The 19,906-nt window shown below is 40.9% G+C and overlaps 1 protein-coding gene across 3 annotated transcripts in view; it reads right to left on the bottom strand.

Annotated features, from left to right (window-relative positions):
- Positions 1-426: 426 nt before the first annotated feature.
- The window catches only part of LOC129765478 (uncharacterized), a 60,093-nt gene continuing 40,613 nt past the window's right edge, over positions 427-19,906 (bottom strand). For all 3 annotated transcript variants that reach the window (XM_055765840.1, XM_055765839.1, XM_055765842.1), the window contains 3 exons: positions 12,194-15,768; positions 1,694-2,463; positions 427-1,637 (listed from right to left, as the gene is read on the bottom strand). In XM_055765840.1, the coding sequence (XP_055621815.1) occupies positions 684-1,637; positions 1,694-2,463; positions 12,194-15,728 (5,259 nt within the window). In that variant the 5' untranslated portion in view covers positions 15,729-15,768 and the 3' untranslated portion in view covers positions 427-683. The remainder of the gene's footprint in view (positions 1,638-1,693; positions 2,464-12,193; positions 15,769-19,906) is intronic.

Genomic DNA, 19,906 nt, shown 5'->3' with positions numbered 1-19,906 from the left:
ATGATGCTGTTCATTATTTTGTACAGACTCGACAGGCACGTAATCGGTCTGTACTTTGATGAGTTCGATGTGTTGCTGTCTTCGGGGGGAGGAAAGTAACGCCACGGGTGGCGAATTCGGAAGGGTTGTGTATCAGGGATGCGAAGTAAAACAACATAATTCACTGAAGATATGACAAGCAAAACAAACAATTCGAAAAACTATGACGGTTGCACTGATAGCTTCACACAAATCGCAAATGAAACGGACAGAACAAACGATTGCCGGCTGTTTGCAGTAAGAGCAAAACACAACCGATCGCTTTCGCTGTTTCAGGACAGGAAATCACGGATCATGCATATTCAAATTAATAATTTAGAATTTTCAGCCTAAGATTTAGGAACAGATTTTTCTCAATATGAACGTAATTAACATTACACATTTCGATTATATTTCAACATACAATATATTATTGGCTCCATAAATTTTAAATTGTTTACTTATGAGAATTATATTATCTTGCCGAAATTTGACAGCTTTAATCATAGTTTATGTTTAGTAAGTATGACGCAGTTGACTATGAATGTTATTTTTTACTTGCCTACACTTAGAAATCGTATATTCTTTGGTAGTATGTTAATCTGCATTATAAACAAGCCATTGAGTAACACATATGTGATCTATCGGTGAATTATATTACTATATTAAATCCCTAGGTGTTGCATATATAAACATAATGCTCTGTGTATTAATTCATATTGTTCAGAATTCTGCACCATACCGCCCCGTTGTAGTCTTAAATTACAAACGATACCTAGTATGTCCACACAAATTTTAGTGTCCGTATGATGAGTCGTGGGTTGATATATTCCAGTTTTTTCTTCCATTCCCATTTCTACATTTTCAGAACCTTCACCGTTGGTACCCGTTACCTCTTTCCTAGACTTCAAAGAAGACCGCATTTGACTTAAACCGTTGAGTATTGCTAGTAAGCAACCGGTCCGACCGATGCCTGCTGAACAATGAATGATCGGTAATGAGCAAAGTCGTTCGGTTACACCTGCAGTGTTTTCGAAATCATTACAACAATCATTGTCTAATATGTCAATACTCATATCGAGCAACACATCTATATCCTCCGGTGAGCGATGATCTGGCCAATCTGGGAACCAATAATGGTAAACTGTATAAGCACTGCGAATCTCTAGCATTTCTGTTTTTTGCTGATACGCATAAATAACAAACAGTTTCCGCATCGTGTATCCGTTTTTGCGACATATACCAATATTCGTTATGAGAAAATAATTAAAATCGATAGCAGGATTAGCAGGTTTTGATAGCACAGCATATGCATGGTTTTGCGTATCTGTTATTATACTCTTGCTGTTTTGCAGTACAACACTAGTATCAGCGTCTATGGAACTTCCAAAAACAACAGACTCATCAACATTTTGCGGAAAATACACTGAACATTTCTGTCGATTATTCTCAAGAAAGTTAGTCAACATGACAAGTTTCTGCTCGATATGATGGTGACTATAATTTGAGTTCGAAGCTGTTCTCACTATGTTTTGTTTAACCATTTGCCAAAATTCGTATATGGTGTTAGCCATAGGACCTTGAGTAGCAATATAGCTGTTGTTAGTGTAATCGGGGCCCTGAAAATAGAAATAGTCTTATATATCTCGGATAATCTTCCATCAATAACGCTTACCTTAATAAAATTGGCATTTATGTATGGTTCTGTCGGAATACCCGGCTCGGCCTTAAGAATTACTCTTGAATGTTCGTTCGGTAAAATCGTTTTGTATCGATTCTTCGATTGTGATCCAAAAACTAAAGGTTTTTCTTGATAGTTTGTCGGTAAGTTCCAAAACTCTTGATGAATTTTTAGTATCATCTTCTTCTGCTCGTCATCGGATAGCAGCTCATCGTTATCACTGCTATTTTCATTGTTTGTAGACTGTGTAGAATCAGCGATAACGTCAGAAACCGTTGTGACTATGGAAATACTCGTTAATTTCACATCATTATTCGCCCCAGGTAAGACATTATCATCCGATGTTTTAGTATAGCTGCCGTAGCTCCTTTTGAATATAAGCTGCAATTTTTTCAAGTATGCTTCTGAGAGCAAATTTGATGCATTTTGTAAGAACTGAATATTCGCTAAATAAATTTTAAAGTCTTCGCTTGTGGTTTGTGGACTTAGGGGCTTAGTGGTTATTTGGCGAACATTTGTGTTGCTAATACTCATTGCATTAACTCCACCAGCAAGTAACTCAGCACAGTTGCAGCAACAGCAATCGCAGCAGGTAAATTGGGTGAGATTATTGGTGGAAGCAGTGGACGTTACCGTGGGCTTAAATCTGAACATATCCTTTGACGTGATGCTGAGTTTTCCAATTCCCTGGTTGTTCTTGTTTATCTTACACGTACAGTCAGTATTGAGAAACATTGGTTGCTGCTTAACGTCCTCTGTTGAACCTGCGAAGTAAAAAAAAATGGGTGGGTTATATCTATGATAATACCGCAAGGTTGACGTGGGTCTACCTTTTTAATTGAATGAAACAATTTCCGAATTCAATTGAATTCAATATATTTGCTTTGTGAGTAAAAAGATTGTATAATACCATGTAAGATGGGGGGTCTTCGTAGCCACTTGGTTACGCGTTCGCTTACTAAGCGATCGGTCGTGAGTTCAAACTCAGGACCCTCAATTGACCATCTTTGTATTGTTATAGAATAAATACGTCCACGCAAACATCATCAGCGATGGAGATCGATTCATCCATACAACTGCTCTGCTCTGCCAGAAACATCGGGCTGCTGTTCTATAAATAACCCAACAATGATCAATATCAACTGTCTCCGCTGTCCGGTCTGCAGAACAATGGAAAAACAGAAAGAATACCCTTACGTCGAAATGGCTACTACTGTGTAATTTACCATAATGTAATAGAACAGAAAACTTAACGCCTAAATGGCTACTACTAACTACTGTGTAATTTACAGTTTATAGAAACATAAACATATGTACATGTACACGATTAAAACCCGGCTCTGTTACAGCTAAAATGCTAATGAGCCTAATAAATAAATGGGATAAAAAAAACCATGTAAGGTGTGATAGATTATGTTCTTCGTTACAAGAAAATTGAATGACAGTCCTTTCACGTTTGGTATGATGCCTAAAGCAAAATATGTGTACGGAAGAATAATCAAACGTCATCTAATTCAGCCTCCTCAGACTCAGACATCTTGGTTTTGAAGTCTGTGTTAGGGAAACATATTTCAGTCGGAACAAAAATACCCGTTCATGTATTTGCAATGCCGATTTCCCCAAGACTACTTGGTTTTGATGGCTGTGCTGGGGAATCCGTGAATCGGGCCAATCAAAACAAGGCAGTTAGGGCGTTTAGATAACGCTTAACATTTTACAGTTATTCAATTGTTTATCTGATGAAAAACAACCTTTTTTTAATTGCGATGGAAGCGTAGAAATATCCCCTATCAATTGATGCAAACATCTTTCCCATCCAGTAAGAAATGTTCGAGTTATAAGCATTCGGAATCTTTCTTTTTTTCCTGCATGTTCTGTGTTTGGGTTTTCATTTCACCGCCCCATATACTCCGGTTAGACGTAGTCCCACGTCAAAACTAGATGTATTACTAGATGAATAATAATTTTATTTTGGAGTTTTCTAGTTTGCGAATAACTTTGTTTCGAATAATATAATAAACGTTACGAGAATTTGATAGCACGAAATAATTTATGAAAAAAACACCAGAGCTAGAGCTTCAGATAAGTTACTATTAGTGCACAAATTGTAAACTAAATTTCTTTATGCATATATACACTGTTTTTCTCTTTAAATTTCTAAGTTATAATTCACTTCGATCTTCTCTCTTTGATGATTGGATAGAAAATGGATGCGCTCCGCTGTGGGCGCGTTACTTTTACTGCGTGCACCGAAAAGATTTTCTTCTTGTTTGACGATGCAGCTTCTTACTGCTAATGGTTTAATTTCATTGCTGCTACACTGTTTCTGCTAGTTATGTTCTTCTCATTCCTTCTGCTGGTAGTGCCGCTTCCTACTGCCAACGGAGTAGTTTCATTGCTGCTGCGACTGCTACTGCTGCTGCGGTTGTTTTGACGTAGAACTACGTCTTTCACGAAGGGTGCCAAATCAGAAAACAGGTCACGTTTTTATGAAATAAAGTTAACGTTAATAACTATTTTTGCCGCAAACGGATTTTGGCGATTCACATACTAAACGAATCGGAAATTCCGTAAGATTTGTTTAATATGCTATACATTAGAATCCCCTGGTTTGTAAATGGTTAAAACTCATGAAAACTTGAGGCGTTTCCATTTTCCCATACATTTGTTCTGTCCATTTGTGTGCTTTCCCGAACAGACCTGTCAATAACGAGCAACTTATCGACGACCAACGGAGGGGAAATCGTAGGATTCAAAGTCCCCATGAACAAAGGAAAAGTAGAAGAATGAAGAGGAATACTTGTCTAGAGTATAAACAGTGGATCTCGCTGAGGCAAACTTTCATTCGGCATCGGACTGTTGAGCAATCCAGTTCACTTTGCTTTCGCTGCGCTTCGATCTAAGATTGGACCCCACCAGTGGTAATCCAACTTGAATATCATCGTTTGGCTTTTCTGTTCGTTTTTCGCGTTATTCGTATCGTGTTTTTCTTTCCACGTCATAAATTGGACGCTTCACGTAGTGTGTGACGAGCAAGAAGAAGAGGAAGGCAGGCTCGAGCCCTGCAAAAAACGAACGCATTGCCAGGGGCAATAACATTTCGAGGCAAGCGTCATCTAATGATGCACGCGATGTTGGTGCAGTGAAAAGCGCTCGCACTGAACCGAGCCTTCGCGAGTGTGACACCGCATCGCACAACAGCGAAGTAGGCGATTTCGGCGCGTCGGTCGAAAATGTAAACGCCGTTACCCAGGCAGCAACCAAAATCAAACTCCCCCCGCTGGTGGTGAAAGCGGTCGCTCTTGACAAACTCATCAGCGAATTCGCATCGATGGGTGTTATAGCAGAGTACAAGCTGTGTGGCATAATTCAGTCTTTTTCCAAGCAGTTAACATTGTTTGTTTTCCGTCATCATAAGATTGTGCATTAAAAAAATATTTGGGGAATACCAAGCATCTTGAATGTCTTACTGGAATGTTATAAGTTATTTGGGTTCGCGTGCCAGTTGCAAAACTGCCTTCACGAAACAGCGACTTACGATCAGCTAGTGTATTGTTTTGCGAGGGCAAGAATGAATCATCAATTAATTATCGTCAACAAATTCTACAATGAAAAAACCATTTCAGAGATTATTCTACTAAGCAGTTGTTTCTAAAATTTCACAGCATTATAGAATAATATCCGAAGGTATGAATAAGCGACTTATATAGAATAACAGCGTAGTTCTACGTCAACAATGCGGTTGTATCTTGGACACAACCTCCTATAATTTTTTTTCCACTTTGCTGTTCTCCTATGTTTGTTGCACCACGGCTCACGCGAAACTGAATGCCGTGCCGCGACTAAGGTTCACTTTTATGCACTCGGGCACAGCGTGTTTTAGTGATGGCTGGCTCATAGTTGCGCTTTGGGAGGTGTACTCGTGGTTTGTGGTGTCGTGTACAAATCATGCGTGCTGCAAGATGCTGTCTCTTCAGTTCGGTCGGTGTGAAACTGAACACACGTAATACAACAAAACCGATTGTTTATTTCAGTAAAATAGACTTATATCTAAAACAAGGAAAGCTTACTTCGATAGGTTAGAGACGAATGAACTCTCAGAGTTTAAAGTCTCTCTAATTCAATACCTTCCTTCCTTCCTTACTTCGATGTTAATTACGTTGTCTGTAAAATTCACGAACTTTCTTGGGAACATCTGCCATTAGGTTCCGTATAGTATCCTCAGATATGCTGGCGGTGGCGCTTTTCCATCTCCTCTTGAAATCATTAATGCCATTCGCTTCTTCTTAGTTTCGAATAGTTTTCGCTTAATCAGAGCCCACTACTTTTCCACTGGACAGTTCGGTGGATTTGCTGTTTTTGGCACATACTTGACCTCATTTGCATTATACCGTTCCAGGATGGTTTTTTCATAGTGACAAGAGGCCAAATCTTGCCAAAACAACGCTGGAGAGTCGTGGCTTCTTATGAATGGTAGCAACCGCTTCTGGAGACATTCCTTCTCGTAGACATCTTTGTTGATAGTGCCAGATTAAACGGAAGAATTGGATTTTCGGCCACAACTGCATATGGCCTGCAAAACCAAGTACTTTTTGGGGAATTTAGACTGCTTCTTGGTCCGGAAACAACCGACTACGGCATTCCTTCGCATTGCAGTATAAAAAGCGAGACCCGGAAGCTGTTTGAAGTCTTCTAGAACATAAGTTTTATCGTGCATGTATTATGGTGCATGAACATTTTTTGCAAAAACTGGGTGTAGAGCACCTTAGCACGGCTTTTTTGCAGTCAAATTTTGCTTATGATCACGATTGGGCACCTTTCTGTTGGGAGCATACTTTTCGCTTCCGCTTCCAACCTTCCGATCCACAGTTAAGTGCTGGTCAAACGATTCGCAAACACTAATCACTGTACTCTTCGGCAGTTTTAGCTTTTTAGCGAGATCGCGTACCGACAGTGTTGGATTTTGCTGTCGTTCGCGCAAAATGCGTTTGCGTACTTCCACTTTATTCGACGCCATTTTACCAAACTGAAGACATCGTAAACATGTTGGACATCGAAATAAAGAGGAGGGTTTCAGCTGTCATGTAAGTGAAATATTTCATTGATTAGTAAAATATTTCATAAACTACACTGAAAGAAAAATGTCCGAAATTTAACGTGGACAGGCTTTATTATATATTGGATTGTGAAGCAAAAGATTGACAATTGAAAAGTTCCATAAAACAAGTTAGTAAGAAATGTATTGGATTCAGGAAGCTCTTAAATAGAAATAAATTTGATTTTAATTTAATTTGCAAACTTAGTAGCTCTTGTGTTAATTCTGTTGCTTTAGTTGTTCTCATAGAAGCGGCGGAATCTACAATTCCCCAAACTAAAACCGACCCGGGTAAGAGAGCGCTGCACTGGCGGTCCGAGGACATCGAATGGGTGATTAGAAAGCGGAAGATTTTTTTTGTCTGTATTATAGTGACCTTCAACACTTTTGGCTGGTTACTTCCATTTTTTGGAAGTATGTCGGGAGTGAGAATTGAACTGATGACTCTTAGCGTGATCGTTTCGTTTCGTTCAATGCTGCGTGACCCACCCACACAAATTTCTTACCCGTGGCTTGACCTACCTCCTGCCATTGAACCCATCACAGTACAAAATACAGACCAAGATCGTGCCTATCAAGTCTGCACAAAATGCAAAACAGCATCATATCTTCATTAATTTCTGCTCACTGCAAACAACACAACATCCTCGCAGAAAAGCAGAAAGGATGCAAGAAAATCATGCATGGCTTCATAGCCCAATAAAAAAGAAGTTATACTCCTCGTGTCAGAGGTACTGGAGTGTGAAGGTGGTATCACACGTTAAGTAAACCATACGCTACGTATGAGAAGTGCTGGGATGGGAAAGTTGTGGAATTCCAACCGTTGTTCCCACATTTATCACGAATGGCCACATTGCACCTACGTGTGAAAGTGTGAAGAGAGTCGAAAGCCTTATGTGAAAAAATTAACCATTCAGTTCGAGTGCAACGTTGTTGCTCTCCACTTGTGCGATATGGTACATGACGTGACGGAACAATCTTTCTGCAGAGAGTTCACCAAGTGGCGGAAGCAAGGCGGAGCACCGTCTCGTCAGCCTGCGTATGAAGTGTCCGAGCGAAGGCATGATGGGTACATGTGTAGCATTCACCAAGTGGTGGAAGCAAGGCGAAGCACCTTTCCTCATGGTCCATCTTCGGCAGTCAATCGTACACCAGATATTATCTCTGGTCGTAATGTACAATGCTACAGGAGCACGATGGACTCGTCGAAAGAACGAAAATAACCGAGAAAACCCTCGCGGAAGCGTTACAGAGTACTCCAGCCTGACAGATGACGGCAAAGATTCCTCGAAAGCGTCTAGGAAAAACGAAATAGGATTCACCAGCAAAAGAAGAGTTGCTAAAAAACGCAAGGAGCTCCAGAGCGAAACCGACAACAAGAGAAACGACTGGACACGGTAGTGAAAAGAAGCAAGAAAAAACTAAGGAACGAAGAAAAATAGAGGGAGAAGAAAGAGAAAGAGGTGGAAAAAAGAAGAAAAACAATGAAAAAAGACTGGGGACAAAAGACAAGTCTAAAAGTCTAAGTCTAATCATCGGCGGGCGAGAAGCAAAGGCACACATCGTCGAAGCCAAGGGTTTTCATATACAGACCTCTTTAAAAAAAATGCGAGAGGACCCTGGCCTCAAGAAACTGGAGGAGAGCGTGGTGAAGTCCAGACGCACCCATAATGGCGAAATGCTGTTCGAGCTGAAGAGAGACCCAGAAATGAAGAGATCAGTATTCATGGACCTTGTCGAAAAGGTTCTCGGCAACAAAGCGAATGTAAGGGTCATCGATAAAATGCAGGAACCTCAGTTTTAATGAAAAACCTGGTTTCAAATTATTTCATTTTTTTAGCAGGAGTCGGAATCGGAGTCGGTACTAATAATTGGTGGGAGTCGGAGTCGGAGAAATTTTTCTCCGACTGCACAGCCCTGGGCCTAACGACACCCTCCGAAATGTGTCCCGAAAAACTAAAAATTATCGTGAAAGGGTTATTCCCACAGCACGACCCAACGACCTGGCCATCCACGCTATTTAGAGAATGGATTTTATAACACTCAACGCAGACAAGTGTCGAACAATGAGCTAGTTGAAACTATGAAACGTTCCAAATCGAAAAAAAGGGCCTTGCCCAGATGGAATCCCAAATGTAGCTTTAAAAGTGGCAGTCCTAGCATTCCCTGATATGTGCAGGCAGCGATGCAGAAGTGTCTAGACAAATGGTGCTTTACGGATCGATGGAAGGTACAAAAACTAATACTGTTGCCCAAACCAGGGAAGACGCCGTGTGTCCCAACATCGTATAGACTCATATGCCTGCTGGACACTCTTGGAAAACTTCTGAAGAAAATTATCCTCAACAGGCTGACGGAATGCACGGAGAGAGCTCGTGGACTGTCCGATAGTCAGTTTGGATTTCGGAAAGAAAGATCTACGGTAGATGTCATTCGCATAGTGATCGAAAGAGCCAACAAAGCATCCAAACAGAAGCGCAGAGGAAACAGATACTGCACAGTGATAACGATCGATGTTGAGAACGCGTTCAATAGTGCCAGCTGGGAGACCATCACGACTGTGCTCCACACGATGAGAGTCCCAGACAGTATTTACGATAGCGTACTAAAGCTGAATCTACCTAGAGGCGTGGAGATCATTGGCTTCGCGGATGACATCATTATCCTTGTGACAGGAGAATCCTAGGAACGGGTCGAAATGCTTGCAACCGAGTCGATAGACATGATCGGATACTGGGTGCAAAGTGTGAAACTACAGATAGCACACCACAAAACGGAAATGCTGATTGTCAGTAAACCAGGGCGGTGCAATGGTGTGGTGCATAATATTTGAGCTGCATAATTACAAACAGATCCCAAATAACTTATAACATTCCAGTAAGACATTCAAGATGCTTGGTATTCCCCAAATATTTTTTTAATGCACAATCTTATGATGACGGAAAACAAACAATGTTAACTGCTTGGAAAAAGACTGAATTATGCCACACAGCTTGTACTCTGCGCTGATTCGCTGCTCTGCTGCGAATTCGCTGATGAGTTTGTCAAGAGCGACCGCTTTCACCACCAGCGGGGGGAGTTTGATTTTGGTTGCTGCCTGGGTAACGGCGTTTACATTTTCGACCGACGCGCCGAAATCGCCTACTTCGCTGTTGTGCGATGCGGTGTCACACTCGCGAAGGCTCGGTTCAGTGCGAGCGCTTTTCACTGTACCAACATTGCGTGCATCATTAGATGACGCTTGCCTCGAAATGTTATTGCCCCTGGCAATGCGTTCGTTTTTTGCAGGGCTCGAGTCTGCCTTCCTCTTCTTCTTGCTCGTCACACACTACGTGAAGCGTCCAATTTATGACGCGGAAAGAAAAACACGATACGAATAACGCGAAAAACGAACAGAAAAGCCAAACGACGATATCCAAGTTGGATTACCACTGGCGGGGTCCAATCTTAGATCGAAGCGCAACGAAAGCAAAGTGAACTGGATTGCTCAACAGTCCGATGCCGAATGAAAGTTTGCCTCAGCGAGATCCACTGTTTATACTCTAGGCAAGTATTCCTCTTCATTCTTCTACTTTTCCTTTGTTCATGGGGACTTTGAATCCTACGATTTCCCCTCCGTTGGTCGTCGATAAGTTGCTCGTTATTGACAGGTCTGTTCGGGAAAGCACACAAATGGACAGAACAAATGTATGGGAAAATGGAAACGCCTCAAGTTTTCATGAGTTTTAACCATTTACAAACCAGGGGATTCTAATGTATAGCATATTAATCAAATCTTACGGAATTTCCGATTCGTTTAGTATGTGAATCGCCAAAATCCGTTTGCGGCAAAAATAGTTATTAACGTTAACTTTATTTCATAAAAACGTGACCTGTTTTCTGATTTGGCACCCTTCGTAAAAGACGTAGTTCTACGTCAAAAGGCAACAAAGGCAACCAATGCACTGACAAGAATCATGCCCAACAATTCTGACCCAAGCAGCAGCAAGAGGCACCTTACGATACGGGGATCCAGCCTGGATCGCGGCGTTAGAAACTCAGCGGAACACGAGGAGGCTGAATAGTACGAACCGGCCATGGCGACGCGAGTTGCGAGTGCGTAAAGAACTATATCATCAGAAGCGGTTTGCGTTATAGCCAGTTTGGTCCCCATCGACATAATCTTGACGGAAGACAACAAGCGCTATAGGAGGAGGGGAACCAGAGGATTCCGGAAGCTAATGAGGGCGGAGTCGATAACTAGGTGGGCGAAAGTAGAATGCGGCTTTAAATGTTAGATGGACGCACGAACTCATACTGACACTAAAGGGCTGGGTGAACAGGAAACATGGAGAGATATTTTTTCCAACGCAGTTTTTGTCTAGTCACGGCTGCTTCAGGCAATATCTGCACCGGTTTGGACACGCAAGATCGCCCCTTTGTCCGGAGTGTGGAGATGTGGGAAAAACTCCGGAGCACGCCGTCTAGATTCACCGCAACGCGTGAGAGGCTGGCAGTGAACAGCGTAATCATACACATCATTTCCGAGCTACAGTGAAAGTAGAGGGCCGACTGTGACGGGGTGCGCGCCACGCTCGAGGGCGCTTCCTAATCGGTTCACGTCTCGATAGGTAAGAAACCCTGCGAGGGTGACTGTGCCGGGTTGTGCGTCAAGTTGGAGAGCAATTCCTGATCGGTACAAGTCTCGAAGGGTAAACGGAAAATGGCGAGATGCAATCGAATTCTACGCCATTCCATTGCATCTCGCCATCGAACAACAAAATACCTGACTGGCAACGGATGGAGGAATACTGTCATGATCGTTTCGACGGAACGATTATCAAGGAGGACGTCATTAAACCGGTGCGAACTCACGAGAGTAACTGCGACGAAGTGCGCGTCACGATGGAGAGCACTACCTAATCGGCGTTCCGTTGAGAAGAGAAATCCCGCGAGAGTGGTTGTGATGGGTTGCGCGTCAAGATGGAGGGCAATTCCTAATCGGTGCACGCCTCGGATGCTCGGATGCAATTGGCACAATTGAAATGAAATGAAGAAAATGAGTATGAACAACCGATGAAGTGCAAGAGCACCACCGCCCCCGAAGTAGTCGCCTTGATGTGGTCCCGGGTGAACGAGGCCACGAATAGAGCGCTTGGTTTTTAGTAGGTATAAGCCCCACACGACGTCAGGGTTAACCCGTCCCAAATAAGGCTGGTAGAGCTTTTCTATCCTCAAAATGTTGCCCTTACTAACCTCGAGTAAACCGCCAGTAATCGACAGAACCATACTAAACGTAGAATGTAATTTTGTATTTAAAAAAACTATTAAATCATTAAATTACGACTTTGCGAAGCTGCTGCGATCAAGTGTTTCAAATAAACGAATTGAAGAAAATAAAAGACAACGTAAACACTTACCACCATAATTGTTTCTGTGGACATTGCAGCAATGCTCAGAATTATTCACAGTTGTCTCTTTCTGCTGACAGCAACATCCAGCTCGAACGCTGGTTATGTTATGAAGACTGTCTGAGCTGAGAAATTTACGCCTTCCTCCATGCTGTTGACAGTTTGGCGACAAATGAGATTCATTCACTGGCCCAGAAGCTATCCGATTGCAGTGATTCGACTGTTTATTGTTGCAAACTGTCTGATGCTCGTCTTCTTCCAACATAAGGGCTTCATTCTGTGTCTGGTATGTTGCCACACTGTTGAGGCTGCAAACTGAGCCTGGAATGTTACAGTTTGAAACAGAAAGTGCACGGTTCTGAATGTTGATTAACGTTAAACTAGTGTTTGAATTTCGTCGTTCGAGAAGCCCCTTCTTTATTGGACGGGTATGTTGTTGGCTTTGGATGTTGAGTGAACTATGACTATTAAAACGGTTTAAACTGCTATTTGATTCTTGCAAGTTCAAGATTAAGCTTGTATTTGACCCACGCCGCTGCAAGAGATTTTTCTTTGTTTGTAGTACGTGTACAACCGATTTTTGAGCATTTTGGTGCTGCTGGTTCTGTAAATTGTATGAAGATCCAGCTAAGCTTAAGTGAGATCCTGTATAGTTACCCAAACTATAGTTGGAAGCTGAAAGACCTTTAGATAAGGCGCCACATACGGGTATTGCGTCGAGATTCAATGTGAGACTATGATTAGAACCTCTTCTTTGAAGGATACTGGATCGGCTTTTGTTTATCGTTTGAATCGGTGGTTTTTGTATTCTGGTTATCTCATTCGATATTTCTGAGGAATCACATGTCGGTGTAATTTCAGGCAATGTGTTCAAATTCGCATTTGGGCCATTCGCATCCTGTAGAAGGAATGTATTGGAACATGTACTATTGATGGATTTGCTGTCACAATCGGTTAAGTTCTGATGATGTGTATGCTCATCGAAACTCCCCAATTTTTGCTGAAAGCTACTCAAGGGATGACGTTCAGATGCCGGACTGTTATCGATGGTGAAGATGTTGTCATTCATGTGACGATTTTGTTTGTATTTCCCATGTTGCTGTTGTAACCGATACGGTTGACGTTTCGGCGTCGTGGGTACCGATAACGAAGACGTTCGTATCGTTGATGTAGAAGAGTTCATCATCATGCAACGCGAATTATTACGCTGCTCACTCCTATCGATTGAACTACATGTCACCACTGTTTGTGGGAGTATATATCTCAGGGATTGATCAGAATCCAGGGAGCTTGCTTTCTTACGAGTCTGGGTCAAAGTTGGTGTTTTTGGTGTCTGTAGCTGATTACTTTGTTTCTTGGGCTTTTCATTGTAACCTGTGCCACCATCGCATTCCACGATGAATTCCTCATCTTCCTCATCATCATAATCGTAGTATTCGAAGTAAAATTCGTTAAACTTATAATCGTTATCAACCGCCAACGTTTCGTCTTTATCATCCAAGTTTAGAGTAAGATTGAAAATGTTGCGCTGTCGTTTAAATGAATTAAAACTTTTGTCGACCTCTTCTAAAAAAGTATGTGTTGATGGTTGTAACTGCAAATGGTTTTCTGACGTAGAATAATGTGTTTGATTCGCAGCCAATTCCACAAGTTCTTCTACTGGAATACTAGAAGTAAGATTTTCTTCCACCAAACGAGCTCCTTCTGAATCTAGTGAAATAGATTTCAGACGAACACGTCGTGATACACGGTTTTGAGAAGCAAGGTTTTCACTACAGTTATCCGATGTAGAGCTATACTTTTCTGACTCTACCGTTGTTGTTGTTGTTGCTGCTGTATCATTTATGTCTGTTGTTAAGAAATTATCGTGATCTTGGACTACATTTAGATTAGACATCGAAGTATTTTGAGCTGATGCAAGTTCTTGTATATTCGTTTCTAGTGATGAAACACAAGACGTCACAAGCGAGGGTATTTTCAAATTATTCGTCTTGCTTATACCAAATTGATTCGATACCTGTGCACTGTTGGGAGGAGTGAAGGTATCCACTTCGGGAAAACGAAAGTATGAGTTACCATACTTATGGTCATTTCCCGTCTGCTTTAATCCTCTCTGGGAAGAATCCTGATAACTGTATTCGCTTATTACTTTAGGTGAGAATGTGAATCGTCCTTTCATACTACATGCACTGCTACTTTTGCAAAAATCTACATTTGGAGTAGTATTTGTAGCAGATGATGTTACCGACGAAGATACAGAGGAGGGTGTTAGAGACGGTATCAATGTGGGCGATGACGATGAATCATACACAACTGGCGAATTATGCTCATTCGGGAAAAATAAAGGCGATTGTGTAAGAATTTTTGTGTTCGGGGGTGTTTGGTTACATGCTGTTTCTACTTTTTTCACAATTTGGTTATCTGCTCTGGATTTATGTGTATTCCAACCTTCAAATGCTAACGCACACTTTGGAAGGTTTTCTTTGTCGTCCATCATAAATGGATATGGTACAGGACTGGCGACAGAAACCTCTTTTTCCGATGTTTGTGTACGAACTACTTTTGGAGACGAAAATACAGATGGTGAGTTTATTGTTTCTGAGTTTTCTGACACTGCTGTTGACTCCTTCGTTGAAATGATCTTACATTTTAGAGACTTATCTTGAACTCTCAATTCATCGGAGCGCTCATGCTCTGTAAATATTTCTTTCTTGGAACATTTACTCCTCGAACCTGATGATTGCCATTCAAAGAAACTAAATTCATTGACTCGACCATTTCTTCCAGTCGCTTTTGCTGGAGAAGAAGGGGCTGACAGAGTGGTAGGTAATCCGAAATTATTTAACGATGGTTTAGCGTATGCTCTCCTCATGGAATGGGGACTAGAAATTTTTTGTAGATTATCATAACTATTATTTTTGCGCCTTGATCCTTCTTTGTAGTGCGCATGCTCTAATAGATGACCTTTCGTTGAAATTGGTAAGTTGGTAAGTTTTAGACTGGAACCTCCTGACATTATGGTTATCGGAACATCCATCTGAGAACAATCATACTCATTCATCTTTCTGTTCGTTTGCAAAGATTGTTTGTCAAGCTTTAACAGCTTCGTTTTATCAATAAGTTTGCGCTTGAATCCTTTATCGTTTTTAGTTAAACTTTTGAACCACAACAGCAGCACAATTCCTATCAACACAACACCTATCAGCGCGGATGTGAACAAAACAATAGGAAATGCAACTTCACGCCAAGGTTGAGCTAATGAAACACTTTCGAAAGTGACGTCGGCTTGAGACGTTGGCTGGTTGTTATAGTAATATACGAATTCGCGTGTATGCTGCTGAGAACGATGTAAATCCTTATTTTTCTCCAGTATTGTTGAAAGCTGGCGGTACTTATGATTCACATTGTTGAGCTGATCTTTGTAATCTCCGCTACGTTTATGAACAGAAGGCAGTAATATCGAAGATTCGTCGTGCATGTGATTTGATGTTGATAAATATGATGAAGAAAATCGAATTCTTTGGAATACATCGCGTAGGTCCATCGTAGTTCATTGCAGCGTAACCATTTTCTATATCACATCTCTGTAATCAGAACAGAAAAACATAGTTTGTTATAATAATGTAGAATATTGATACTTTCTGATGAAGAAAAAATTAAAAAGAAAAAGCATATAGAGTTTGATGCACAGTTCCGAAAAATTTATCAAACAGGTGGAATCCTTTCTATCCAATATATTTATATGATCCAGGAAAATTGGTAGAGCTTTAAACAACATGACGAATGGTACTTTTACAAAACTTTACTTTTACTATAAATGATCATTAGCTCCGTAAAAAGTCCCAATATGAGTCCAAATTCAATCTAGCTGTGCTGACTTCACATGCATGTTCTTTCAGTACTTTTTATTATTATACATATTTCCGCGCTCTTATTCTCTAAATTATCAGTTTCCAAGAAGTTTTGTACCCTTGAAACAATCGGCTATCGGCCAGGAACATGACCAAATGGCGTGATATTGATTCGCATATTTTAAATGATTACCATTGCTCGAGTATATCAGAAATTGTAGATAAAAGCAAATCTAGAATGTAAAACTTGGTTTTTAGTTGAAAGTAAACATAAAGGGTGGAACAACCAAAAAGTGCTAAGACAAAATAACATTTAGAATATGTTTATTCTTAATTTAAAAATTGTTTTTTTTTTCTTTTTGAAGTTCATACATTACATTATTAAAAAAAAATGGTTAGTTCTTCTGTGGCGAAAAACAAATGCTCGGGCCTTCATTTTCACATGTTGCATCAGATTTTCGATTTGTTACGATGACCCAGTATTGCTCGATCGGGCGAAGCTCTGGATGTTGGGCGGGTTCTTATCCTTAGGCACTGTTCGGGCTCGGGCAATATACGGTGGACTGTATTTGGGATGTATGGGATTCCATAGACCTTTTGTCAAATGTAGGTGTCCACACAGAATTACCACGGGTGGAGCTCGTATGTGGATCTACAAACTTGGTCGGAAATGATTCACACTGTTCGGATTCGTTTTAAATTTATTTGTTAATTGCTGTCGTTACAAAGGTTGGAATAAAAGCTGAATGCATTACGTCTGTACTAACTTGCTTATATAGCTGTCACAACCTGTTCGATATGCTACCATCGATTAATAAGAAAAGCAAAGTTGCCATTTTAGCGCTACAAATGCTACCGAGGAAACTCACACGGAACAGGCACGAATTGGACGTTGTTGGCCGCATACTACTCCAGAGCCTTTTTGCCGTAGTGGCATGAGACCAAATCCGGCCAAAATAGCACGGAACCCGTATGCTGCTGCAGGAACGGCAGGAGTCATTTTGGAGACACTCTTTGACGTAAACTTCCTGGTTGATGGTGCCAGTTGCTGCTCTTCTCTCTACACGAGCATATCGGCTTCCAAACCAAACATTTTTTTGCGAATTTCGACAATTTAATGTTTTCAAATATCTCTGACTCCTTGCCAGTTCCCGTCGCCGTGTAGAATTCTTGTCTCGGAAGCTGGTTAAAGTCGGTTTTGACGTATGTCTCATCATCCAGACGATACAATCGAATTTGGTCAACATCGTCGTGCACAACTTCCGTGTCCTCGATTTGGCCGATTTGTTTTGCTTTTCGTCGCGGTTTGGGGTCTCTACCTTTTTGTGCCTCTCCCCAAACACTCTAATCACTTTAGACACCGTCGTTTCAGGCAAATTGAGCTTTTTCGCTGATTATACGACAAAAGCGAAAATTATTGGTGCGAATTTTGAAACGCCATTCCTCTTGCGTGGAGGCCATTTTGACAACTGAAGAGCGTGTGCGAAAATAAAGTAGAAACATTATTCTACACACCTGTGCCAATAAAAATAGGGGTTCCCATTTTTTTCAAATATTCGATTATGGGATCAATGCTACGTTGGAGTTTAGCACTTTTCAATCCACCCTTTATAAGTCATGATTGTTCGCAAATCAGATAAAATTTGACACACGACGAGCAAGTTCTTTGTATAAACTTTCAATAATTTTTGTTGAGTTGAACATAACTGGCCAGCCAACATATTCTGTTACATTTTTCATTTTAATAGTTGAGGCAAATTAAATTTTTAGACCATTTGTTGTTTTTGTTGCTAGCAATTTAAGTCTGCTGGAGCTCCACTGATACGTCATAAATCCATCAAATATCAAAATAGTCAATAGTCAAAAGTTTCTCGAATCGTTTTCCAGCCATTGACGCAAAGATCCACGCTTCAAAAGCTTTAAAACCAGTGCTTCGCATCCCAGACGAAATTTCAAGATTTGTTTGTGGTAAAATTTTGGCGATTTTTTTTTTGTATCCATCAATCCTTTGATGAATCGTGTAAAATAGCAATCCGAAACTACTCGTTTTAAAAGCTCTTCTCCATTTTAAAAGTTCAGATGCAGTTAATACCGTCCATCGACACAAACAGAAGTTTGTTCAAATATAAAAATTCCAAGTCTTCTTTAAAAGCGCCAAGTATATCTCTGATGCTTGAGAACATCCCAAGAACATTGACGTCATGGAACGATATACCACCTTCTTCTGTTCTTCATCCTAAAATCTGACATTTAGATCCATCTGCAGTCTCTTTGTAGTCTTGTCCAAAGATTCGTCGAAATCAACGACAAATTATAGCTTACAAAGTTTCATCGAGCACAGATTTAGAAATCGGGGCAAAGTCAAACATCATCAAAAATCTAATTTTGTCATACCCTAGTTAACCCTTTCCAGCTTTCTGGGTGTTATAAAACATTCTTTTCAATACAACCATGCCTTTTTCATCAGAGCGGAGATTCGTGATACATAACTGTTTCCAGGCACCACAGGATCTCAGCTTTGATAGTATGGTTTTCAAGCATGAATTTAGCGATAGTTTTTGAAGAAGGAGAAGGAATCGAATAGATTAAAGCTGAACTGCAGGTATTGATGCCAAATGCCAGCAAAAACAGCGCGAATGTAAAAGCGGTCTACTTTTGCGTAGTTTACTCTACTAAGGCGTCGTGCACAAATTACGTAACGAAAAAAATCCGGATTTTGGACCCCTCCTCCCCCTCCACCTACGTAACGCAATTTACTATCTCCAATACACAGTAAGTAACGCAACCTCGACCGCCCTTCCCCCTTTCTCGCGTTACGTAATTTGTTCACGACACCTAAGAAGGAAGTAGAAGTTCACCTACAGGCCGAAGCAAACAACATATACTGAAAAACCTACAGAGAGGCAAACTAGTCAAATACATTCCTTAACTTTCTAATTACTCCAATAATCAAAATTATAATTTACGGAATTTCATTTTTCTCAGATTGGCAACGGAATTCCCTGACATTCCCTGATTTTCAATGATTTTCAAGGTAGTCGACACCCTGTATATCTCCTATTCCAATTTTACTGTGATGAGCTTTCCGCCTCGTGTCACTATACTGCCTTCCTTTTTCCTTTCGCAATCGAGTCATGTCTCTAATTTCCTCGTCGTTTGTAGAAGTCAGAGACATTTTCCTTCAAAACATCTGATGGCGATTTTCCTGGATTATTGGGTGAATGGTACACAAGCAAATCTTTACTCCATTCCTTTCCCAATTTTTGTGCTATTCGTAACCTTTTCAGAATTGTCCTATTTCGTCACCTCACCTCACCGCTGTGTTGTGCCACTATGGAATTGTATTGTTTATTTGTTTATTTACCAACAGGCTATAAACCCCAATGGTAGTAACTTTAACTGTACATAAATATTGCATTAAATTACAAAATTATATTAAAAATTTGCATTGCCTAGTAAGTTGTCCAAAGTCAAGGTCTAAAAAACATTAAAAATTTACGCTTAATACAAATATGGGACAGGTTAAAGTCAAACATAGAGACTACACGGTTGAAAATGCGCAGCAGACCTGTAAAAGCACCGTAAGCACCGTAGTTAGTTCGCCGGGTGGGAAACCGAAGCTGCCTTGGCCGAGCCAGAAGATTAATCCTTTGGAGAATGGCAGGACAGCCGATTCGTGAGGTTAAAACGTCAGATATCACCATGGCTCGGGCAGTGTTCCGACGCACTTCCAGAGTGTCTAAATTGATTAGCTGACAGCGGCTTTCATAGCTGGGAAGGCTATACGGATCTCGCCACGGCAGTAAACGCAAAGCGAAACGGATAAACCGTCGTTGCACGTTTTCAATGCGGTACACACTGTTCTGGTAGT

Source organism: Toxorhynchites rutilus, chromosome 2, assembly GCF_029784135.1.
Source record: "Toxorhynchites rutilus septentrionalis strain SRP chromosome 2, ASM2978413v1, whole genome shotgun sequence".
NCBI lineage: Eukaryota > Metazoa > Arthropoda > Insecta > Diptera > Culicidae > Toxorhynchites > Toxorhynchites rutilus.
Note: the sequence above shows the minus strand (reverse complement) of the source record. Positions and strands in the feature narration are given on the sequence as shown.